The sequence below is a fragment of the Talpa occidentalis genome, unplaced genomic scaffold (assembly GCF_014898055.3).
Source record: "Talpa occidentalis isolate TD23 unplaced genomic scaffold, MPIMG_talOcc4v2.1 talOcc4.10, whole genome shotgun sequence".
Taxonomy (NCBI): domain Eukaryota; kingdom Metazoa; phylum Chordata; class Mammalia; order Eulipotyphla; family Talpidae; genus Talpa; species Talpa occidentalis.
This window is the reverse complement of record NW_023600993.1, coordinates 69,758,927-69,785,021: the sequence shown is the minus strand read 5'-3', so window position 1 is coordinate 69,785,021 and position 26,095 is coordinate 69,758,927. Positions and strand designations below refer to the sequence as shown.

Genomic DNA, 26,095 nt, shown 5'->3' with positions numbered 1-26,095 from the left:
TACTACATGTTCTGCGGATGCTGTTTATGGCATTATGTTCCTTTCAAAATGGGACTGATAATTAGTAAACTGAAATTTGATTAATGTTGGATTAAGAGGTTCTGATGTCTCGCTGCAAAGTGTTATTTTGGTCTGTGGGCACTGGAAGAGACTGTCTTTAGGAAACTTGTTCCTTCCCCTTTCCAGAATGGAAAGATGAATTTAAAATCTTGATTTTTTTAAAAGAAAATTCAGTTTTTATTTTATAGTTTATAACATAAGATTCAGTTTTTTCCTCACTTTCTTGTTTGTTTTCTCACTTAGAAGCTGAAGCCAGTGAATTAACTATTTGAGAGAGAACAGAATAAACTAGAAATAAAAGTCTTCTTCCAAAAATGCCAAGGGTGAGCTCTTCTTGCTTATAGCAGAGTAACTTGGCATGGATGAATGCTTCTGACAGTCTCAGCTGTCACTAGGCTCAAGTACAGAATTTTGAGAATATGAAGAACTCAGAAAACAAAGGACCTGTCTGGCATATAAAATATTCAGGTCTGTGAAAATGACCATGAGCTAATACTTGAAGGAAAAAAAATTGAAATTAATATTTGTGCTCTTCAAAGTTAAAATTAGAGATACCGATGCCTTCAAGGTTTGTTTTTTTCTTTTTTTGTTTTTGATTTTAAAAAGGCCTCTAATGGTCAGATTTGTCTCCAAGCTCCAAGGCCAAAAGAGTCCATGTTTCTTCCTGGCCTGTGTTTTTTAAATTCATAATCTTGTTTGCCTACTGCTAAAGAGTGTGGGGGAATCAGGAATAATGGTTTCCTTTGAAGCTGTGCCAGTCCCAAAGTAACCATTTGAATGCCAAAGAAATATTGTCATTTCTAGAATGACCTGGTGCTCTTTGAATATTCAAACATGAGTAAATGTTAAATGCCTAGAAATCCTAGCAGCACCATGTAAAACAGTAAGTTGGGTCAGCAAATACCCTCTCGCGTGCATTTGACATGATGACCATTCCCACTTTCCTAACAGCTTCCTAATAGCAAGATGCATTTGGGAACAACAGTGGAATTTGTGTCATCATGACCAAATGATTACGGTGCAAACCCGAGATTCTTCTGGGGCCCAGCAGGCTTCTGGTCCCTATGGAAACAGAAACCTCAGATATTGTCCTCCACTCAGCTGGAGGACTGAGCAAGGGAGGCTTTTGTGCTTGGTGAGATTTCTTCCACAACCTTCCCGCACCAGACCCTAGTGCTTCCTCCCGACTCTTTTCTAATTGAGATGCAAATTAATCTCTCTGGCTGATTACACTTCCCTTAAAGCTACTGACAAATGCAGCTGTAACCAGAGTTTGTGGACTTTCCAACAAGTGACTTCAGCTGTCAGTATTTGCATGTGCAGCCAAGGCCCAGCCTGCTTCAGGTCTTAAAGAAGCTGAGAGTTTCCCTTAGGCATTGCAGGCGTTTTATTTACATGTATAAAATTTACATACAATTAAGAAATTAAAAAAAAAAACACAAAAAAAAACCTATAGCCTCAGCCCTTACATTTGGAAATAGATCCTGATGCTGATATTAAATTTCTTTCTAGATAGTTATTCCTTATCCTGAACTGGAGGTTCATCCTCTCCCTGGAAGCCATGGCTTGAGCGGAAACACTACATTTCTTCTCCATTTCCCTTTGTGTCTGTAAGTTTTCTGACTTTAATGCTGTGTGAATTCAATCCTGCTCTCAAAACTAAATTGATTTATTATTTTAAAAGAACAGTTTTACTGAATAGCTTTCACTTACCATGACTCAATAAGATGACATTAGTTTTAGTATCAAATATAAAGTTACCATTTAAATTGTTGGGATTTCCATATAAATGTCCTTCAGTAACTTTGGGGTGGTGATGGGAAGATTATTACTAGGAATGCAACAACAAAGTAATATGCATTTAATACTATATAGCTCAATTTAAAGAACATAAAATTCTGTTTTTCAGTAAAAATTTTAACTTTTAAAAAATTTTAAATCATGGGGGCCTCCCTGGTGTTGCAAGGGGTTAAGCACAGCACTATGAAGCTATCCACAGCCACTGCACCACGAGTTCAATCCCTGGCCAGCCAGGGAGCAACCGACATGGCACAGCAGACCTCTCACGACTTGCCCACTGCTCCCCTCAGCAGTGTACTTCGGTTGATCTGCCTGTTTTGTTCCCCACTCTGTCTCTGGTGAATCCTCTCACTGCCCCCAACCTCTAGTCTGTACCCCAAGTTCTTGTCTGCATAAATATATAAATTTTCACAAAAAAAATTTTAAATCATGCTTTGCCCGTATTTGCTTTTGCCTACCAGTTGTTTTCAATCAACTCAATCTCTATCTCTCAGTCACACATATATTTATAATGTACTAGGAAGTAGATGCACACAGGTTACCAACACATTAGAAACTGTTCCCACTGGGCAATTCAAAGTATAATGAGACTGGAGCGGGTAGAGGAAGCCCCCTTTGGCGAAACAGCTGCAGGAGGGTGGCACCCATGTCACAGGAGAGACCTACGGGGAGTGTCTGAGGAGGGGGGTTGCAGTGTGGCCAAAAGGGGAATCTCAGAGGGCTGTCACCACACCCAAAGGCCCCACATTGGGACAAAGCACTCCCCACCCCCCTTGAAGGAGTGGTAATGAGAGGGGGTGGTCTATCAAGCAGGGATCCCAGAGTCAGAGAAGATGAAAGCTGAAACTGTCCTTGGTATTTGTTGACATATGTCGGCTGGTTTCTGCACAGATTGTTAGATTTACAATAACTTTTCATGAGGGGAGAGCCTGTTGCCTAACAGTGATAGTAGATTAATAACAAAAATAGCAAAATAGTTTCTCCTCCCTACTTGAAGCTTCCTGTCCTACTGAGTGCTTCTCACGGGGCTCACTTCCATGCACTGAGGGTGGAGGGCAGCTCCCACCCCAGGAAGCCGACCTTTCACACCTAGGAGGGCCTCCGACAAGTTGCTGAAGGAAGAACAGTCTCCAATCTCTATTTTAACACCTATCTATGATGGTAAAAAGCAAATACTCCCCAAGACCTGACTCCACAGTTGAGTGATTTCAGTTATTACATCAGGAGTTTGAAACTGATGGGGTCAGGCTGGTAATGTGATAAAAATGGCGGAGATAATGCTCACTGGGCTCTCACCAAGGACCAGGCATTATTTTACCTGTTTGACCCCCTAACTCTCTCAAAGCTTGACCAACTAGGGGCAACATGATGGTGAAGTCTGGCCCTGGGTCTCAATGCCAGGGAGACAGGGTTGTAGTGAATAGGAGAGCGTATTTTCTGCAAGGAAGGAGCAGAAAGGAAAGAGCAGTGGGGTCAGAGGTTCTGATTCATCAAGAGGTCAGAAATCTAGATTCTTATTAAATTACAAAACCTCCCAGTTTTTTAACAAGGTCAACAAACTCAGATTTTATGTGTAATGCTGAAGGCCAACTGCAGTTCAAAGTCCATCTTGGGAGTTGGATTCGGCCTGCAGGCCGCTGGTTTGTCAGCTCTGGTTTTTGAATGTTAGCTTTGATGCTGAGCTAAAAGCTACCTCCTGGTGACCTCTCTCCATTAGTCCCAGTTCTATAGTCTTGTCTCTTTTTAAAAAGACCTTCCGGGTTCCTGAAAGAACTCTTAGTTTGTAATGTCTCCCTGAGACCTAAGGAAAATAGTCACAATTTCTCTAGACTTGATAAGGTTGGTTGAAGTCTCCATTGCAATGTGGTTTTCAGAGCAGCACATTTCAGGTGTGACTGGAGGCTCTGGGATGCTAGAGATATGCCTTTCATCAGTCTTGTGACTCAGACCTCCTGCTTCTGGAGCTGCAGTCTCTAGGAAAACCCTTGTAGTCAGCCACTGTGCAACCTCCTTGTCTCTCATCTCAAATCTGTAGCCAACCCAACGCCTTGTTTTTCACACTGGCTGCTATCACACATCATCAGCCTCATCCTGTACTTACAGTTGACCATCTAACCCAAACATGCGGCCTTACATTCTTTCTCCTAATTCTCACCTTATTGGGCCTTAAAGTCTCACCTGTTGAAATAATCCTAATTTCTCATGATGCCTTGTGTCAAGTTATTGTTAACACACTTTGTTTCCTTACAAATGTATTTTGACAAACATGTGTTCTAGGCCTTTGGGAAGGGTGCTGAAAAAAAAAATGTGTTGAAAGGAAAAGCAGTTTAGCAAAGTTCTGGTACATATACCATATCAGAGATACAGAGAATCGGTGGTCCAAGAATTAATGTATTTCATAGATGCCTGGATCAAGAAGATGTGGTACATATACACCATGGAATATTACTCAGCATTCAAAAAAGATAAACACATGCAATTTGCAGCAACATGGACGGCGCTGGAAGGGATCATGCTCAGCGAAATAAGCCAGAAAGAAAAAGAAAAATACCGGATGGTCTCACTCATAGCAGGAATCTAGAAAACTTAAATAAGACCAGGAAAATGAATAACTATAAGAAAGTGAAAATCAAAATCAACAAAAAGCTATGAACCAGAGACAATCTATGGGGGGTGGAGGGCCGGGAGGGGAGGGATTGGGGTCAAAATAAGGGGGTTGCAATTGTATGGGGAATATAAAAATAAAATTAATTAAAAAAAATAATGTATTTCAGGTTTGGCCAGAGTAAAGTAACCCAGTTCCCACAGGTTCATGTTTCTCATATTTACTAGGTGATTATGATACTTTAATTTATAGAAATTAATACTGATACTTGAAGGTTTCTCTAATCTCTGTGAAAATAGCAATCTTACCAAATACAATACGATTTTTTTTTGTGAACTCATTTATTTCTAATGACTCACAAGCTATTTAATTATCTAATCTAACAATTTTATAAGCTATCCACGCAGCTTTCCAAAATCTAACCTTTAATCCTATTGGAAAATAAGGAAAAATATTTTCATTATCAGTTCTAGGTGCACTTTTTACTTTACATAATTTCTAGAAGAATAGGCATGGTTCTGAGAACACTGTTGTAAATTAACTCTACCATCAGACATGTGGCCTTGAAGGCTGAACCCTACCTGCAGATTTTTTTTCTTTTTTATTGTGCTCTTGGTAACTTGAGTTTTAATTCCTACAATCAGATGCTTTTCTGGCCACATTTTTTGGTCCATTCCCATTTGAAGATGATAGAGGACAACTGGGCTGTGTGTTAGAAGCTCTTCTTTTAATCCTGAAGCATGTTTATTAAATATGAACTCATCAGAATCCATGCTGTGCAACTCCAATGGCTGCTCTTCCATGCTTCCCCTTTTACTTTCTCAGAGAAATAGTTTTAATTTTGTAATAAAATCTCTCTCATTACTTATCCCCTGTCACAGTTCAACCCACCACCCATGGGAATATGCCACTTAGTCCTCTAAGTACTTTTTGAAATGTGCTTTCCAACTGCCAGGGTACAAGTCTACTTGCATTTTCTCCCGTTCTTGTAGGAATTCTAGTACAAATGTATCATTTTCTGCAAAAAAGTCACAAATCTAATCTTTTAAATTACTAAGGAATGGATCCAAAATAGTAGTTCCCTTCTTTTGCTTCTTGCTTTCTGAGATACATTGCTTGCCAGCCGAGAAAAATCAAGTATTTGTTGCCTTTAGTAAAATGTACGTTGGAGCTAATGTGGAGTAGCGTAAATCCCCATTACGATTATATTTTGCCTTTGGGTCTGTTTAGAAATGTGGATTAGAAATGCACAGTCCATGCCCCCTTCTGTGGAGTAGAACTCCATTCTGCCTCCTGCTCTTAAATGCAGCTCTCTCCCATGCATTTTTCATTCTCAGGCACTTTGATCCACCCAGCAGTGTTTTCTTTCTTTTAATGCTGCTATTATCTGATATGTTCTTGCTTCTTCCCTTGAAGTAATTCAGTTCCAGGTCCTATTAGACCCAATTCTCCAAGTGAAGAATTGAGTCTGCCTGAACTAGTCATGTATAAGATCCACAGGAGGATATGTCTATTGTCTAGTCTTTCATTCCTCTCCTTATTTTTCTGCGAAACTATTCTCTTCTTTTCCTTTGTCTCTCTACTTCTACCTTTTCCTCCCAAACCTACTCTTCAATGTGATGATCCAGAAATTTCTGTCCTCATCCTCTTCTCATTACCTTTCACATCCCAACAAATCTAGCAGGCTTCACATTGAATTAGTCTACCTGCTTTACAGAAAAATAGAATCCACCCCCCTGCCTCTGCCTTAAATTAGGCCCTTACTTTCTCTTATAACCCCTTCCACTGACCCTTAAATGCTTTCATCACCTCCATCCTCTGTGAGTGCATGCATGAGTGTGCGTGTGTGTGTCCCAAATGCTGTCATATGGAAGCATCTGTGGTTCTCAAACATGATGCACTCCATCCAAAAGCAAATACTGTCCCCTCACTTGGAATATCTTATTCAAATTTTTATTCCTAGTGGCTAGGACAGTGTCTGGCAGATGGCAGGGACATAGTATACAACAAATAGTACTGCTGACTCCTTTTCAGAAGCGCATGGAGAGAAGCTGAAAAGGTTTCCCCCAAAAAAAGAACCAAAAGATTCCACTAGGGAAGAAATAAACAGGACTGTTACAGCTTTAGGGAGAAGGGTCATTTTTGAAGGTGTGTAAATTTAGAGCAAAGCTGAGCAATGCCATTAAGCCCTGGGTCTAAAAGAGAAGGTCTGGTATTACCAAATACATCTGTTAATTGAAAGTGAAACTAAATTTCACTTATGAAAGAATGAAGTACAAAATTAACTTTTCCTTAGGCAGCTCAGTTCTCTCCATCAAATGCTGATAGTTCCAGAGAGTGGAGATGCCTAATGCCATTGAGACTATTGTTCTATTGAAGTGGACGTTTATATTTAAAAAGCCACCATCTGTTTGATTCAGGGTGAACTCCTCCTAATGGGCACACTACATATTGTGTGGCAACCTTTTCCCTGAAACAAGTTATCTGAGGAGGAGAATGAAAGTCCTGGCTCAGATGGTTTTGGAAACTTCTATCAGCTGACATGGTTTGCTTTTGGAATCTTTAGTTGGCTTGGAAACTGTAAACATCACATGTGGCAGGCTTCCCATTTACAACACTCGAGACACAGGAAGAGGCCCTCTGATTGCCCATGAGGGATAGAAAAAGCAGATGGCAGGTGAGTTGGCGCTCATCAGTCAGAAGAGCAGTGGCCAGAGGATGAAGGCTCCACTCGACAGATTTGATTTAGCCCACGAAGAAGTTACCAGAAAACCCAGAATGAACAAAGGGCCTGGCTGAAATGCTAGAGGGGGCTTTCCAAACATATCCCTACTGTGTTCACTGTTTTTTTAATCATAGAAGATAACAGTGATCTTTCAGTCTTCTATGAACTGTCACCACGTAATACCAACTGTTTGATCAGTTAGATCAGGATACTCCAATCAAAAACTCCTGATACTGATTCTAAACGGTTACTGCTCAAAAAGATCCCCGAAAGGCAAATTCATTCCAACAATACCTCCAATCCTCAGGTCAATAAGAAATTCTGTATTTTACTGAACAAAATTGATATATGACTCTTTCTAGCAATACTTCTAGTTTATGTAAAACTGAAATTCAATTGACATTATTTTAAGGCAAGTAAGAATATCATAAGGAGATAAGAATAAAATGATTGCAAAACAATTCCGATGGCTCTCTATTGTCTGGATGAGTGTTTGACTACCTATGGTCAATACAAAAAACAAGTTCTCTCTCTCTAAAGGATTGACAGGAGGTCTGACTAAAAACATACTTTGTACATAAACTGGTTATTATGATACCTAGAAAGAGAGCAACATATGTATGAAATGAACAATTTGACAATGTCTTGCTTAACATGTGTAATTTAAATATTAAAAACAAAATGGGGACAGGGCCTCCCTGGTGGTGCAGGTGGCTGAACGCCACACTGTGAAGCTGTCCGCAGCCTTTGCAATGCAGGTTTGATCCTGGCTGGGCGGCGAGGGTCCCACATGGTGAAGCAGACCTCTCCTGTCTCACCCGCTGCTCCCCTCAGCAGTGTATTTCGTTAGTCTACCTGTTCTGTTCCCCGCTCTGTCTCTGGTGAATCTTCTCACCCTCCCGTGCATCTGGCCTGTACCCCGGTTCTTGTATAAAAATAAATAAATCTTTAAAAACAAAATGAGGACAAAGGATTGTTCATATAAAATGGTCTGTGTTGACCAAGAAATTTTCCCTTTGTCAGCACTCACTACTGTACCTAACATCTTAGGGAAACAGGTAATAATAACTCTCAGACTTTTTCTCAGACTTTCAAAAAAAATTTTTTTAAGATTTATTTATTTATTTATACAAGAACTGGGGTACAGGCCAGATGCACGAGAGGGTAAGAGGATTCACCAGAGACAGAGCGGGGAACAGAACAGGCAGACTGATGAAATACACTGCTGAGGGGAGCAGCAGGCACGACAGGAGAGGTCTGCAGCGCCATGGGGGACCCTCACTGGCCGGCTGGGATCGAACTGGTGCTGCAGAGACTGCAGACAACTTCACAGCGTGGCGCTCAACCACCTGTGCCACCAAGGGAGGCCCTTTTTCTCAGACTTTTTGTCTCTTAAATGCACTATATCTACTAAAGCTGCGCTTCTAGGCTGGCTCATTCTTTAACAAGTCTTGGTTCACATGTCAATAAAGTTTTGCTGCAGGGTAGGTATACTGCCAGTCTTTAGGGAGAGAATCAAATAGAAATAAAAACCTAGAAAGAGAGTCCCCCAATCCCTACTGGGGTGAGGGGGTGTTCAGAATGGGTTCCAGATAGGGCTTCATGGATGTATCGCCTGTGCAGCTGCCCAGGACTTGTGCTTAAACAAGTCCTGTCTGGCATAATGCTCTACTGCTGCCATTTTGAAATTCTTCATAATGTTATCTTAGGTTTTGTATTTGAAATGCAATGAGACAGCAGAGCATGTGCTTTATTAGAGGAGACACACATGTGTTAGCTGCTGGTCTTTGCTCTCTGTGGCTTGTTCACATGTAGCCTTAGCGGTGTAGCAAGGGCATAGACTATTATAGCCCATGGTGCCTAGGAATTCAGGGACACTCAAAATGAATATGTGGAAAGTATGTTGCTTCTTTGACTACTGAGTAAGGGGTGGGAAGGGAAGAGGGGAGGGGAGAAGCGGGGGGGGGGGGCAAGCCTGAGAATCATAGCTTTTGTCTGAAGCAGAATGTGCTTTGAATGCAGAAAGCGGGCAGTGGTGTCCTATGAAACATGAAGAGCTAAGGAACCCTATCATAGCCTTTGTTATGTTACTTCCTCACATTAGTCAACAATTTACTCTGAAAATGATGGCATAGAAGGTAAAAACAAGATGATCCACAGTTCCTTCCCTCCATCAACTGAAGGTAAAGTGGTGGTACAATATGTACAGATAAAGGGTGAAATAAAAACAGATGCAGTGGATCCACTGTCCTGGTAAGAAGAAAGGCACATATGCTTTTGCAAATTATGAAAGAAGAATTGTGTAACTTTGGTGAATCCACAGAATAGGTAAATGTTTTCACATTTGCATAGAGTTATATATGCTTTTATCTTTACATATTGAACTGGCACTAAAGGATGATAAAATTAAAGCTAATAATTTAACAATTTTAATAATTCTTTCCTTAAAATGACATTAAAAAGCAACATGATGAGCAGAGACAAAACCATAGAAAAATGAGGAAAAGCTTTATATTTTAGCATCTTCAAAGACACTTTCTCCTAGTTTTTGAACAAGGAGCCCCATATTTTCAGTCTGCACTGAGACCATAGATTATGTCAGCGAGTCCTAATTTTACAGAAACATCAATTCCAAAGAGCACCTGCACCCCTATGTTTATAGCAGCACTGTTTACAATAGCTAAGCTTTGGAAACAACCCAAATGCCCAAAAACAGATGACTGGATCAAGAGGATGTGGTACATATACACCATGGACTATTACTCAGCATTCAAAAAAGATAAACACATGCAATTTGCAGCAACATGGATGGCGCTGGAAGGGATCATGCTCAGCGAAATAAGCCAGAGTGAAAAAGAAAAATACCAGATGGTCTCACTCATAGCAGGAATCTAGAAAACTTAAATAAGGGACCAGGAAAATGAATAACTATTAGAAAGTGAAAATCAAAATCAACAAAAAACTATGAACCAGAGACACTCTATGGGGGGCGGGGGGTGGGGAGGGGAGGGATTGGGGTCAAAATAAGGGGATTGCAATTGTATGGGGAATATAAAAATAAAATTTATTAAAAAAAAAAAAGCATTACTAATCTTTTCAGGCCCTGGGGTGAGCGTTTGAGGGGCGGGTGCTCGCAGAGCCTTGGGGTTGTGGCCCCTACATCTATTGTCCCTGGAATCAGATAGCCTTGATATGGTATTAAGACCAGAATTTTCAAGGTGGGTCATGAGGTTAGCAAACGGGGAAGCTAGGTTTCCTCAGTATCACCCAGAACACCATCTCTGCTGCAAGCTGACTCTTGGCTCTGTCACAGGCACTGGGATGGATCTGACCACACATATAATCCTTAGAAACACTTATCACTTGAGAATACTGAGTAGTTGTACTTGCTATCATGCCCTCTGCCTGGATGCCACCCCTGGTCCCTGAGGATAGCTTTCCCCTCACTCCTCAAATCTCAGCCCACATGCCCTCCCTGCAAAGAGGCCTTGCACCGACCCACCTCATCCACAACTCTGTTTAGTTGTTTACAGAACTGAGTTTGTTTGCTTGTCTTCTCTAGATGAAGCCTGCAGAAAAGACCCACGAGTCTTCCCTGCTCCCCTTGTATCCCGAGCCTTAGCATGGGATCCAGTAGATGATGAGTCTACAGAGACTGTTTTTGGCAAATGAATAAATGTAAGGAGGTAGTCATGACTAAGTTGTATTAGGCTATTCAGTGCTTCCCAAAATTCAAATCTAAGAGACTATTATATCAACAAAGCAGTGAATTCCAGACACCAGTTGCAACACAACATAGTTTAGAATAGTCTGAGAGATGTTTTAATAAAATGTTACAGGACCAAGTAATTATTAAAGGTCTAAGCAGATACCTATATCTATAAAAGTTAAAAAGCTAGTAATACTTTTTTAAAAGAACAAAATATATTAAAAAACCCTCCCTTTTCCTTATTTTTTTTCCATTTTCCCCAACTGTTGTTCTTATTATGCTTCTGGTTTCTGGTCCAAATATTAGTTTTGTTGTAGACAGAAATGTAAAAAATGGAGTAGAAATAGAAATATTTTTCCTATTGATTACATCTCTATAAAATTTGTATATAATAGCTTATTTGTTATTTTAAATAATTTATTTGACGATTCAGCACCAATTAAATTTTTCAACAAATACAAATTTTACATTTTTATAGTGATCAACATAAGATTTATTACTTTCTCTCTCCTAATTTCTGTACTACGTTGTCCTCTGAGATGTCAGCCTGGCTATTTTATGAGTTATTTTAGAATTCTGTGTTTACTAACCCACATTAGCATCAGCAGTCTGAGCTGCATCCATATGAGTCCAAATGCGATTTGTTTGAAAAGTTCTGAAAATAATACTAATCTTACTGTTTGAACTTTTAAAAAGATGGTTTCCCTTAAAAAATAGATACTATATTAATTATTTGAGAAAGTAATGTTTAACAAAATAACAAAACATATATTTTGTAATGACAAGTTCAATAACTAGAGAAGGTGATGTGACAAAAATCACAATGGACTTAAAAACAAAATGGAATTTTCTTTTCTGCAGATGACTTTTTTCTTGCCTTGGACCCACATACTTGACTAAGGAATGTCCAGCTCATCCTCAAACTGACAAATCAATTGCCAAATAGGTCTTTTTCATCTCTGCCAAGAACCTTTTTTTAAACAACATGTGAAATAAGAACTCCATGCTGAAGGCTGAATCCACACTAGCCACAAGATTAAGTCTAGAGTGCTGTGGAAATCACTGCAAAGAATGCCATCTCCAAAACACGCACCACCAGCCTGGACAAAGCACGAGGGCACATGCTGAAGGGGATAATGCTGCTCTAGCCCCTGGGGAGGGACCAGATGGGACCTAATAGCTCTTTTCTACTACTAATTTCTATGATAATTCCAAGTTGCCACATGGCATATGTATTTTTTTTTAATCTAAAGACAGAGTATCAGTCAATGAAGTGACCAGGATTTTAATGAAAGGTATTTTTCATGAACTGTATCTATGCACACATATTTTGTCCCCATCTCTCACCTCCACCCTCCAGCGACACATCACTCACTATTAGATTGGGAAAACACAGTATTTTTATAATCATTATCAATACCAATTAGAAATGAAGAGACTCAAAGTTTTATTAGGAGGTCAGATGCCTTTTGCAGCAAACATATCAAGGCAACTTAATTTTTTTTCTTATAATCAGAGATTATACTTGCATTTAAAATTTATAGCATGCCAACTAATGTTTGAGACTTATTACAGAGGTGAAATTTCATCTGTTTTAAGAGAGAAGAGCAAGAATTAGAGAAAGAAATTTTAATGATTTGGGAATATTATCAAAGCCTTTCTACCCATTTTTACTGATGGGTTCAAGGGCAATTTCTCTGAGGACACTTGCCCTTTGCTCCCAACCAGATGCAACTTCTCCCTCTTCCTACCTTTTGTGGCCCTCTGTGAACCTCTCTGGTGGCATCTCCACATTATTTGGTTTATTAGAATCATTTTACTGCTGTTGGTTTCTGACAGGTACCTTAAGTGAACCGTCATATTGGGCTTAGCATCCCACCTTACCCACAGGAGACTATAAAAAATAGGAGGAGAACGAAACTGAGCTTGAGATATGAATCATCTGAGGAGATATGAGGCTCTCACAGTACAGCTTCTCGCCGCAAACTTATATGACTAATGTTCTGAAAATAAACTCTTCCTTAGTTTCATTTTGTAACATTATTATAATCAATATAAATTAACAAATGGTATGGAAATCACATTACACTATTTTCAAAGTAGATTGAAAAAGTCTCTCTTCCTTCTTCAATCCAGTTGTTAATACTTACCAGTCACGAAAAACTGGCAGAAGTCTGGATTCTGGGATGGTTAATTAATTACGTATTTAAAGCAAAAAGATACAAGCTCTGGTAGAGTGGGATGAGGCACTTCACGGCCCGGCTGGCATTGATGCACGTGGCACATATAAGGCTTGGCAGTAGCTTTCCACTCACTATGGCTCCATCAAACAAAGGCCCAAAAAACGGAACCTGTTGATCCAAAACAGAAAAACACTTAATTTTCAAAAACCAGTCAAACCGAAGATATGATAGCAAGAAAAGTCGGAGAGGTGGTCAGTTTCTGTACACAGTTTAAAGATGGAGCTAACAGGATTTGCTGCAGACTATTACTTAAGGAGGAAAGAAAAAGCATAAGAATAATGCCATGGTCTATGGTTTATTGGAAGGCCAGACCACCTGTTCATGAAGATGTATTATAGATCAATTTTAGACATGCTAAGTTTGAGATGCCTATTAGATATCCAGTGGTGATATATGGAAGTGGTAGCAGATATATCAGGGTGGAAGTCAAGACAGAGATTCAGATTGTTCACTTATACATTATACATGGTATTTATAGCAATGAGATCAGGTGATTAGATGAGCAAGACGTTCAAGGACTATACCCTATAAATTTTCAATGTTTAGAGGTAGACCTGAAAAATTAGTAAAAGATATTGAGGAGTGGTTGGAAAATCCCAGTGAGCAGCACTGTACTTGGTATATGTTAAAACCCAAATACCTGTTGAATTTGTAATATTAATTAATATTATAGATAATTTAAATTAATTAATGTGGGTCTCAGTGTAGGTCTTCTGACTTCTTTAAAAAACTGTTTATTTGTAGAACATCTTTTATATGGTTGGTACTGGGGAATAGCTTGGGATATAGCGATGATCTTTGTCCATAAGGAGTTGATATGAGAAAATTAAAACTAATATCTCTTGACAAAAGTACAAAAATTCTTTCCAGATTTTTTTTTAAAGATTTATTTATTTATTTTTATACAAGAACCGGGGTACAGGCCAGACGTGCGGAGGGTGAGAGGATTCACCAGAGACAGAGCGGGGAACAGAACAGGCAAACTGATGAAATACAATGCTGAGGGGAGCAGCGGGCGTGACAGGAGAGGTCTGCTACGCCATGTGGAACCCTCCCGGCCGGCCAGGATTGAACGGGCGCTGCAGAGGCTGCAGACAGCTTCACAGCGTGGCGCTCAACCACCTGCGTGCGCCACCAGGGGAGGCCCCTTTCCAGATTTTTAGCAAATAAGTTCAGAAATATAGAAAAAGAAATCTGTATCCATAAGTAGAATTTTCCATAAAACCATGTCTGGTTTAACATTCATAAATTCATCAAACTAATGTTTTTTACATTATTTAAAATTCAACTCTTATTCATGAAAAAAAAAAAAAAACAAAACCCAGCACTCTGAAAAAGAAAGGCAATTTCCTCAATTTGATGAAATCTTAAAGGAAAAATAATATGGCATCATGATTAATGGTGAAATCTAAAAGTTTTCTACCTAAGAAGATCTGAAAAGGCAAGGATGTCTTTGTCATGCACCACTTCTGTCCAACATGTATTTTTTAAGATCTATTTTAATTTATTTATGCATGCAATAACTGGGATGTAGGCCAGAGGTGTGGGGGTGGGTGGGGGACAGAATGGATTCACCAGAGACAGAGTGGGGAGCAGAACAGGTGGCTCTACTGAAATACTCTGCTGAGGGGAGAAGTGGGTGAGACAGGAGAGGTCTGCTGTGCCATGAGGGATAGCTCTCTGGCTGGGGATGGAATTCATGCTACAGTGGCTGGCTACAGCTTGATAGCCCTGAGACTTTAACCCTTGTACCATTCTGGTGCCAAGGGAGGCCCATTCTGTCCAATATTTTTGAAGATGCTTGTCATTATGATAAGTGAAAATAGGGGAAGAAAGGAAGAAAACAAGAGCATAAAAATTAGAAAGAAGCAGAGTTATCTTTATTTACAGATAACATGATGTATACAAGAAAATCAAAGGAATTTCACTAGAACTAATAAGTGAAATTTGAAAGTCCACAGGATACAGTATATTCTCCAAATCAATTATATTTGTAAATGTCTAGTAATAAATTTGACAAAGGATATGCAAGACATCTCATTTAAAACTACCAAATGCTGCTAAAATAAAGATGATCTAAGTAATTGTTAATGGATTGGGAGTTTCCATATTGTTAAGATGCCCAGTTTTCTGAAATAGAATTTTAGAGTCAACACAAACCAATAAAAATTTTATCTAACTATTTTGATATATGTGGACAAGCTGATTTTAAATTTATATAGAATTGAAAATATAAATTAGCAAGCAAAAAGAGTTAAGATCTACATTATGTGATTTCAAGGCCTGTAACACTATCACACCATATCATAAAAATCATAACATAGGCACCAAAATAGACAAATATATCAACAGAACAGAATATAGTGTTTGAGAAAAGAGTCACACGTATACAGTAAATGATTTGCAGTAAGGAGAGTATATCAATTTTATGGGGAAGGCAACATTTATTTCAATAAAGACATTGAAACAACTGGATAGCTATGCTTATTAACAGACCTTGATGATTAGCTCATGCCACACGCAAAAATGAAGATGCACTTAGATCAAAATATTAGGGCTAGAACCACAAAGCTTCTAGAAAAAGGCATATAAGAAAATATTTACAAGCTTGGGTTAGTCAAGAATTTCCTAAGGTACAAAAAGCAAATTTTTTTCAATAATGAAATTAGACTTAACAAAAACTTTAAAAATTCTACTCATTATTGAAATGAAAAGGAAAGTCACAAACTGGACACAATCTAAACTGGACATAACAATTCCATCAAAAGGAGAATGAATAAAAACTTTGTGATGTAGTCACCCAATAGAATACTTCATAGTAGTGAAAAGAAACAACCACAATTACTTATATACTTGTAATATCATGGAATGCCCAAATATAGTGAGTGAAACAGACACAAATAAATTCATATCACATAATTCCATTCATAGAAACTTCAAACACAAGTAAAACTAATCAATGAAGACTGAAGAGTGTGTGGTAGAGGTCAAAATAGCAGTCACCTTTCAGGGGATTAGTGATGGGGAGAGGAAGGTACATGCAACTGTCTGGGGGCTGACAATACCTATGTTTGAACCTAAGTGATATTAAACAAACAAGTTTACTTTGAAAACATTCATCGAATTGTACACTTAAAATCTGTGCCCCCTTCTTTATTAATGTTATATTTCAAAGAAAACATCTTAAAAAGAAACCTATATTATAGATTTGTTTAACACACCAACAAACTCATCCTAATGGATACATAAAAAAATACTTCACCTCCAAATTGTAGAAGACATTTTTTTCAAGTATGCACAAAATATATTTAAAAAATTTACAGCGTTGTAGCTGAGGATCCTTAAACATAGTCTTCAGGGGCTAATTCCACCTTAGTGGCTTTTTGTATGACGTGTACACTAAGAATGACACAATCACACTCATTTACTTACACACTGCCTAAGCTTGCTTTTGCATAGCAGCAGCAGAATTGAGCAATTTTAACAGACACTGTAAGGATCACAAAGCCTAAAATATTTACTAACTGACCCTTTACAGAAAAGGTTTGCTGAGTTCTGTTCTAGATTGTAGTGAAGTCTCAATAAATTTTAAGTGACTGAAATCATATAATTATATTCTGTTTATTGAGTTCAAAAGCTATTTATTGAGTTCAAAAGCAATAATATCAGAAAGCTATTTATTGAGTTCAAAAGCAATAATATCAGAATAAGTACCACAAATATTTACATTTAGAAATTAAGAAATACACTACTAAGTAATTCATGGATCAACAAAGATATTGAAATGGAAATTCAAAAATATGTTAAGATAAATAATGAAAATAGTAAATATTATAACATATGTTGAAGCAGTACGTGGAGGGAATATGTGGAATTAAATAGATATTCTAGAAAGGAAAAAGGCTGCAACTTAATGAGGATAGGCTTCCACCTCAACAAGTATTGAAAAACCAAAAGAATAACAAAAAATTAAGCAGAGGAAAGAAATAACAAAGACAAGATAGGCATTAAAGAAACAGAAAACATACAGTAGAGAATAATCATGACCAAAACTTTGTTCTTTGAAAAAAGTCTAACAGAGTTGATAGCAAAAGAGAAGAAAGCACAAATAACATTAGGAACAAAAGAAGGACACACACCTACAAATGCTTAGAGAATATACTTAACTTTATGCTTATACATTTGAAAATTAAGATGAAAGGTCCAAATTCCCAGAAAAATACAACTTATTAAATATAGACACAAGATGATATGCAAAAAACAATTCTACAAGCTTTAAAGTAATTAAATAGCAGTTTAATAAGGAGAAGCCATCCCAGATAGTTTTATAGGCAAATTCCACAAAATTTCAAAGAGTAAATAATCATTTCAAAGAAACTTCCAAAGTACAGGAAAAGAGAAAAACAAACTCATTCATTTTATTAGGTATGCAAGCATAATCTTAAAAAAATCAGGCGTCAATCTCATTCATGCAAAAATCACAGCAAAAGTATTAGCAAACCAATTAAAAAATGGGCAAGAATAATAAAAAATCATAACCAAATTAGGTTTATTTCAGGAAAAATGTGTGGGTTTTCATCAAAAAATCAATCTGTATATTTAATTACATTAATAAATGAGAAAAATGAGATGATTATCTCAACATAGGTTTAAACTCAAAATCCACTTATAAAATTTTTTTTAGTGATCTTGGAAGAGAAGGAAACTTTCTTAATCTGTTTAAGACTATCTATCAGGGCCTCCCTGGTGGCACAAGGGGTTAAGCACAGCACTATGAACAAATCAGCAGTATGAATCCTACCCCTGGCTGGCCAGGGAGCAACCCACATGGCGCAGCGAGACCTCTCCTGTCCCCCCACTGCTCTCCTCAGCAGTGTGTTTCAGTTAGTCTGCCTGTTTTATTCCCCACTCTGTCTCTGGTGAATCCTCTCACCCCCCTGCATTCTCTAACCTCAGCTCTTGTATGTATAAATAAATAAATCTTTAAAAAAAAAAAATCAAACCCTACATCAACCTTTGGATATATCCAAAGATTCATGTTTGAAACCAGTCTAAAGAAAAGAAGAATAGGGGCCTCCCGGGTGGCGCAGGGGTTGAGCGCTGGGCTGTGAAGCTGCCCGCGGCCTCTGCAGCTCCTCGATTCCTGGCCACTGGGCGAGGGTCCCACATGGCGCGCAGACCTCTCCTGCTGCCCACTGCTCCCCTCAGCAGTGTACTTCGTCAGTCTGCCTGTTCTACTCTCCGCTCTGGCTCTGGTGAATTCTCTCACCCTCCCGCGCCTCTGACTGTACCCAGTGCTTGTATAAATAAATAAATCTTTTAAAAAAAAATAAAAGAAAAGAAGAATATTCCCTGGGTTACATCTATCAACATTTGCCTTGGAGATCCTTGCCAATATAGTAAAGCAAGACATAAAAATAGAAGATTATGAGCTAGAAAGAAGTAAAACTGTCATTCAGATGACCTGATTATATTCACAGAATCTCCAAAAGAATCTACAGGAAATGGTCAGTATTAACAAGGGCACTCATCAAGGTTAATGCACACAGAACAAATTCACAAAAACCCTACTGCAGTTCTATCTACCAACAACAAATAGAGAATGAAATGAGATACTCTTTAGAACAGCAAAAATTATAATGTTCTTGGAATAGAACTATAAGGGAAGTATATAGACATTTTAAAAACTTTAACAGACATTAAAGTAGTATAAAAAGTAAAGTGGTCTAAATAAATAGGATGATATATGTGTTCAAGGACTAGAAGACTCAAAATTGTCATATTCTTCTCCAGACTGATATATGAATTCAAAGCAATGTATATGAGAATCTTCATAATCTGATTCTACACCTATGGAAATCAAAGAGGTCAAGAATAGTTCTGACATTTTTGAGGAAGAACAGGGTAGGGATGTGCCTTTGTAGCAAAAAAAAAAAAATCATATACTGTAGTAAGAAGGACACTATATTAATGAAGCTGAGTGGAGAAACACAGGTATAGCCTCCTGCACATGTGCAGATTGTTGAAAATATTTACAGTGGTAATTGGGAAATGCTGCCTTGTGAAGTAGGGATATTGACCTATAGGATTTAGTATATCCTTAAAACCAGGGCCCAATACATGGTGACATTTCCTCCATAACCAGAATGCTTAGGCATAGATGTAGGGAGAAGAAGAATGCCTCTCACTTTACTCCTCCTGATCCCCGTGCAATTTTCTTCTTCTGTTCTTATGATGCTGGTTTCTTATTTTAATTTTTAGTACTTAATGGAGCAGTACTCCTACCAGAAGAAAACATAGTTGTTCCCCCTCAATGGAAAGTGGAAACTGTCATGGGATATTTCAGGCTCTCTAGGCCGCTGAATACCAAAGTGGTGAAGGAGGCTCCAAGTAGAATGGGTGAGTGGCCCTGCCCAGGTCAATAGTGCTGTTGCCACACAATGGGGATAGGAAAAGGGGTTCTCTAGAGGTACCCTCTCAGGATCCCACACTCAATGGTCAAGTTAACAGAAGACTACCTCAGATATTAGTCCTAGTCAGGACCTTAACTCAGCATTTCATTCCTGTTGTGAGCATGTATATATATTCACAGCCGACTGGTTTCTGACTCGTAACTGTCCTCCCCTACTATGATGACCAAAGTCTGAGATTAGTAAGATTTTCTGTGACTTTTGACAAACTAGATTTCCTTACCAGCTGCAAGTTAGAAGATGCATTTGGAACCTCCATCATGTGCTCCACTGAATAAAGTACAGCTATAAGCAGCACAGTCCTAGAAAGTGCAGCCCAAATGATTTTCTCCTTATCAGGTCTGGGACCTGGCCAACGCAATTTCACACCTAGGTTCTCTTAGTCATATATTGTGAAATCAAAGAAAACTGTTTTGTTTTGTTTTGTTTTTTTTTGAGAGAAGGGATGACACCGAAGTTCATGTTGCAATATTACTTAAGCATGCAAGCACCAGGATGTATACAGTTGTAGGAGTAAGGACATAGGGGAATCCTTGGAACACAGAAAGTGACCTGAAATTTCCATTTGATTTGTGGGAATTGCTCTTTGAATGACTCAGTGGAGGTATCTTGATGTTCCAAACTGGGTTACAAACAGTTGAACTCAGTTCATGTTCCTCATGGATAACCTCCAGCTTCTAGAATTGGAACATTTTCATGTGTGGGTCCACTGTGAATCAGGCCATGCTGTAAGCCATAAATGCAGAGTTTGAGTGACTTCACTTAGTTTGATCAGTTACATGACTTTTTTTTTTAACTGGAAGTATGTGTTCATAACAAAGATATGGCCATGATTTTTATGTTGAACTTTTTGGTGCTGGTTTTATCATATAAGAGGTCAGTGCTTACTACAAAGTTCTAGGATTCATGTTTCTACTCCACACATACACCTGTAAAGTACATAGAGGATGTGTACACAGAACCATGTGTACACAGATATAAAAATCCCTTCATTGATAAGCATCTGCATGCAGGTGTGAAAATTAACAACTTTGTACTCTTAAATATATCTTGAATATACTCTGGGACTCAAAATCTGGACTTGGTATGGCTGCACCAAAACCAAGTCCCTTGCTTAAATTGCTACACTTACACTAACTATGGACATATTTGGAGCTAAAGAGCAGTGCAGTCTGCACTACTGCCCTCACAGAGTGGCTGAAAGGTTCAAAGGTTAATCCTGAAGGTTGGGGAGAGAACATGCTTCTTGTAGGAAAAGGTCTTGTAGGAAAAGGTCTGTGCACATTATATTCTTGTAGGAAAAGGTCTGTGCACATTATAAAAGTATGGGTGTGAAGAAAGGTCATATGAAGTTAATATCAATTGCAATAGGGATCACAATCTCTATGAAAAGGTAAATATAAATGGTGAAGAATAATGTACTCTTGAGTTAGAAAACAATTTTAGATTAAGAGAATCATTAAGGAAAGAAACTGAAGAAAAGAGTCACTACACATGGGAGAATGGGCTTATGGGAAGGTGCCAGTGGGCTGAGCAGGCCAGTCAGTTTTCCATGTAAGAGACTGGTCAAGGACATTTCTTTAGGGAAGCTTGGCTCCAGTCATTTCAAAGCCTGCATTGCCTCAACGATAAGACATCAGGTCAATCTATGAAGACTTGATCCATAGAAGACCTATGGAACCTCTTATTGTAGAGCAGGTCTTCATATGTGCCAACAAAACCAAGGCACAAGGGAAAGAGCAGCCCATCCAACACACACACACCCCAGAGAATCCATGTGCATTGCCCCGAATCCCACATTTAAACTTAGAAAAACAGAACTTCTTGGGAATTCATTAAAGTCACAAACAAAATGGTTTTCCACCTTTCTGACCAGATCTCCTAATAAATCTAAAATAAGAATAGTTATAATGAACAATGAATCAAGCATTAGTTTGGAAATAATGAAGGACCAAAATGAAAGGTCAAAAAGATGAAAAGGTGATTTATGGGTGCAGTTGTTCAGAGGACTGTGCTTTCCAGGGATACTGGATTCATAGAAGAAAGGTGTGGACCCACTCAGGGTCACCTGTGCCTAGGTAAGGTTAGAACAGATGATCTATGGCCCTCTATCTCTGCAATCTAGCATGCGAGGACCTGCCACAGTTGCTTCTTTCTGGGAGGGTCACAATCTCATAGTAATTATTAATTTAAATAGTGTCTCTGGACTTGTGCTTATATTTGAGATGTCAAAATGGGTGACAGAAAAATTGATTAAAACATTGCATTGAAAGACATTAATTTTCCCAATGGAAAAAAAACATTTGTTATGCTATTTGCCAGAAAGACTAAAGAGTCCAAAACTGAAAAAGGTGTTCTAAACACTTCTCATGTGTTCTGTGGTTCAGGGTGGGATGCGGCAAGGGAGAGAGATTGCACTGTCCTCCATGAACACACAACTCCACAAGGGTACCAGGAGGACAGCACTCTATGAGGAGTCACCCAAATAATGGCTCATCTGGCTTGGAAAAGTTTCTTGAAAAGTGAGAGAAAACTCTAAATTTCAGGGCCTGGGCTATACATAGAAAAAGAATTTCCAAATAGTGAGAAAGTTTCTCTAGGGAACAATTATTGCATCTTCATGAATGTCTTTTAAAGTAGGCTGGCCACTTCATTGAGTCTGTAAATGATTCTCCTTTGAAGACTCTGGAGTCTATTCTTAGGAATTGGAGATGAAAGTAATATATATATATAATTGATTGAGTTTTGGATTAATAAAGAGGTTATATTAAGACATAGCAACAAATAAATCATAGATAAGGAGTTAAAAAGTCCTGGAATATTTCATTTGATGATGAACCCAGTGTCTGTGGCTACTGTTCTGACCTTTATTAAGCCTCCCACATTGGATCAGATTCTGAGCCCAGTGCTCAGTGTACAGTATGTATGTAATTCTAATAATCCCATGAGGCCAGCACTGTAGCTGTACTGGACAACTGCCTTTCTCAAGCTCAGCCAGGTCAGGACTCAGTTCTAGACTCCTCCCCAAGGCTCCAGAGGCTCTGTATGACTTACCCTGCCACCCCTGTTTCCCTAAGCAGCAGTTAAGATTTCATTTTACCTTCATTTATTCCTTCTCTAAAATTATTCCTTTAAATAAAGTAGATCTATGTTACCGACCTACATCACTTTCCTTCTTTTTCATGAATTTATTTTAACGCCTTTCACAAAGTATACCTACTAGTCACACATTTTCCAATTTTTGCTTGTCTCAGAAAGTCTATTTCTCCTCTTTCTTTCAAAGGGTACAGAATTCTAGGCTGGTGGTTATCTTCTTTTAACATTTTAAAATGTTTTATTCCATTTGCTTCTTATATGATTTCTGAAGTGACATCTGATATAATGTTTTCCCTAATTCCTCTATGGCTGTCCCCCGAACCCTGCCCCTGCCATTTAGCTCCAAGATATTTCCTTTGTTTTTGATTTTTGGTAGTGTTTTAATCCATATGGGCTACTATAACTAAGTACCATAGATTGGGTGACTTATAAACAACAGAAGTTTACCTCTCACAGTTCTGGAAGTTGGCAGTTGTGAGATCAAGACATCAGGAGATGAAGTCTGGAGATAGATGGCTATCTTCTGTCTTCACATGGCAAAAGAGATAGCATCTCTTTTAAAAGGGCAGCAAATCCATTCCAGAAGGCTTCATCTCCTTGACCTCATGCCCTCCCAAAGGTGCTATCTCCGAATAGCATTACATTGGGGATTAGGTTTCAAATATGAATTCTGGGGGGAAATGAACATTTAGTCTAAAATATGCAGTTTGAAAATATTATTTTGAGGTGTGAATATTTTGTTATTCATCCTATTTGGGAATTTCTGTGCTTCTTGGATCTGTAGTTTGATGTCATTAATTTGAAAAAAAGGTTTTGTATATTTTTGCTCATGTTTTTTCATGCTTTTTCCCTCTTGCATGTAAGTTATGAGGTTTCTATTGGCATACCTTTGAGCTCACAATTTATTTCCTTTGCCACACAGTTTATTCATGAGCCCATCAAAAACTATCTTCATTTCTGTTATAGTTTCTAATTTCAAACATTTCCCTTTAATTCTTTCTTGTAATGTCAATCTCTCTGTTCACGTTAACCATCTCTTCTTGAATGTTTCATTTTTTTATTATATTCCTTAGTATATTAGTTACTTTTAAATATTTTATTTATTTTTGCCTGAGGTGCAGGCCAGAGGTGCAGGGTGTGAGAGGATTCACCAGAGACAGAGTGGGGAGCAGAACAGGCACATCTACTGAAATACACTGCTAATCAGAGCAGCAGGCAAAACAGAAGAGGTCTGCTGCACCATGTAGGTTAGCTCCCTGGCCAGGGATCAAACTCAGAACGTCATGGTGGGCCTTTGCAGTGGTAATGCTGAGACTTAAACCCTAGGCCACCAGGGAGGTCCCTTTATTGGGTATTTTAAATTCCTGGTCTGATAATTCTAAAATCTCTACCTTACCTGAGTCTGATTCTTAAACTGTATTTTTTTTTGTCTTTTAGTATGCCTAAAAGACATTGTTGTTGTTGTTGTTGTTGTTGTTGAAAGCTGGACATGATATACTAGGTTAAAGGAATAAAAGTAAATAGGCCTTTAGAATGAGGTTTCATACTGAAGGTTTGTCTCGCTAGAAGTTAGGCTGTATTTATTGTTTGTTGTAGTTATAGATGAAGTAGTCATAGCTAAAATCTCCTTGGGTGCCCTGTTTTTGTCTCCCTTGTGGTCTTTGGGTTTTTCTGGATTTCTTTTCTTTCAAAGATTTATTTTTGCATAGAAGAACTTAGGTGCAGGCCAGAGATGCAAGGGTGAGAGGATTCACCAGAGACAGAGTGGGGAGCAGAACAGGTACATCTACTGAATTACACTGCTGAGGGGACCAGCGAGTGATACAGGGGAGGTCTGCTGCGCCATGTGGGTTACCTCCCTGGCTGGGGATGGAGCTGAGGTTGCAGTGGCAATAGAGTGATAGCACTGAGACTTCACTCCTATCCCACCCGGGAGGATCCTCTCTAGAGATTTCCTAAACAAGGCCTTTAAATGTGCATTTCTTTCAGTTGTATACTCTGCAAATATATAAACACCCATTGATATAGTGATAAGGTACAGTGAAAAAGTATACTGACATATGATTAAGTACCAGCCTTTTAATGAGCTTGTGATTCTGGGCTGTGACCTTCACAAGAGTTTCTCAGTTTTCTGTCTCCCTCTTAGTTGAGTTAGCAAGGCTAGAGGGATCTCAAGTTGAGTATTTCCCTCCTACCAGTTGGTTATCCTCTGGAAAATACCCAGTATGTAAGGTAAAAGGGTTTCTCTTGAGAGCAGGCTTTACTAAAAGAACGGAAAGCTGTCCATGTATTTCAAAATGTCTACTTTCCCCTCTGCTGAAAAATGAGGATTCCTTCTCCTCTTTCTCATCTTTACTAACTCAGTCTTGTGAGTTAGAATGTGCCTCAACAATCGACCAGTTAGAGTTGGCATTTACTCTGGCATTGGCTCTCCACTCACTCTGACTGGGCTTCTACTCTTGGGGGAGGCAGCAGTTTGCCTAATGACTTCAATTCTCTGAAAGAGATAAGAAAAGTTTTTAATTTGAAGTTTGTTCAGCTTCATTCTTATTGTGAGGATGGGAATAAGTTTCAAGCTCCTTTCATGTTGGACAGTAAACTAGAATTCCCCATTCCTAAATTAAAGTAGCTCAGTTTTATTGTCTTTATAATACCTCCTGTCTTATAGTCTCTAGTTCATCCATTTACTTATCTATTGGTGTACGACTAACATTCAGGTTCCAGGAGCACAGATCCCTGGCCCTTGACACAGTACCTAGTCGGAAGCAGCCCCAGTAGATACACTGAGTAAATCTGAAAGACTGAAAGACTGAGTGAAGGCCTCTAGCTCCTGAGGGTCTGACTGCTGGATAGTAACAAAATCTGTGGTCCCTTGTCACATTTATAGAACAAGATCTGTTGTAACCATTTGTCTTTTGCTCCATGGAGAGACCTCAAAGGCAAGGGGAAAAGAGTGACTAGGATAGTCCTGGGATCTTAGTCAGGTTTCTGCTGCAATGTCACTTCTGTTTGGTAGGTTTGAAGAAGGTGCTTCACAGTTTAAGAAAAAAAAAAAACACAGAAATTTAAATACTGCAAACACTGGACAAAGTTATTTTGAGATTAGCACCTATAGCACATAGAAAGCAGTCATACTGGAAGAAACTCAACTGGGACAAAGAAGGATGGGACTGTGAACTCCACTAGTGATGACTACTAATGAGAGTTTCCCCCTGATGATAGTACGGACCATTTAATTCTGAGAGGTAAAATCAAGGAGTTGATCTTACTCTAAAATCATTCAGTGCTGCTTCATCCAGGCAACAATGACAACAATTAAGAAAATAAGAATAGCTCTTTCCTCTATCTTTAGCAACACTGCACTTTAATAAACTTACTTAAAATACA

At 38.6% G+C, this 26,095-nt stretch overlaps 1 protein-coding gene across 6 annotated transcripts in view; it reads right to left on the bottom strand.

Annotated features, from left to right (window-relative positions):
- Positions 1-26,095, bottom strand: part of RALGAPA2 (Ral GTPase activating protein catalytic subunit alpha 2) — a 329,205-nt gene that overhangs the window by 74,671 nt on the left and 228,439 nt on the right. For all 6 annotated transcript variants that reach the window (XR_008552100.1, XR_008552101.1, XM_054695973.1 and 3 more), the window contains one exon: positions 13,123-13,250. Coding sequence is in view for 4 of the 6 variants with exons in the window: in XM_054695973.1 (XP_054551948.1) it covers positions 13,123-13,250 (128 nt within the window). In the remaining 2 variants the exon portion in view is untranslated. The remainder of the gene's footprint in view (positions 1-13,122; positions 13,251-26,095) is intronic.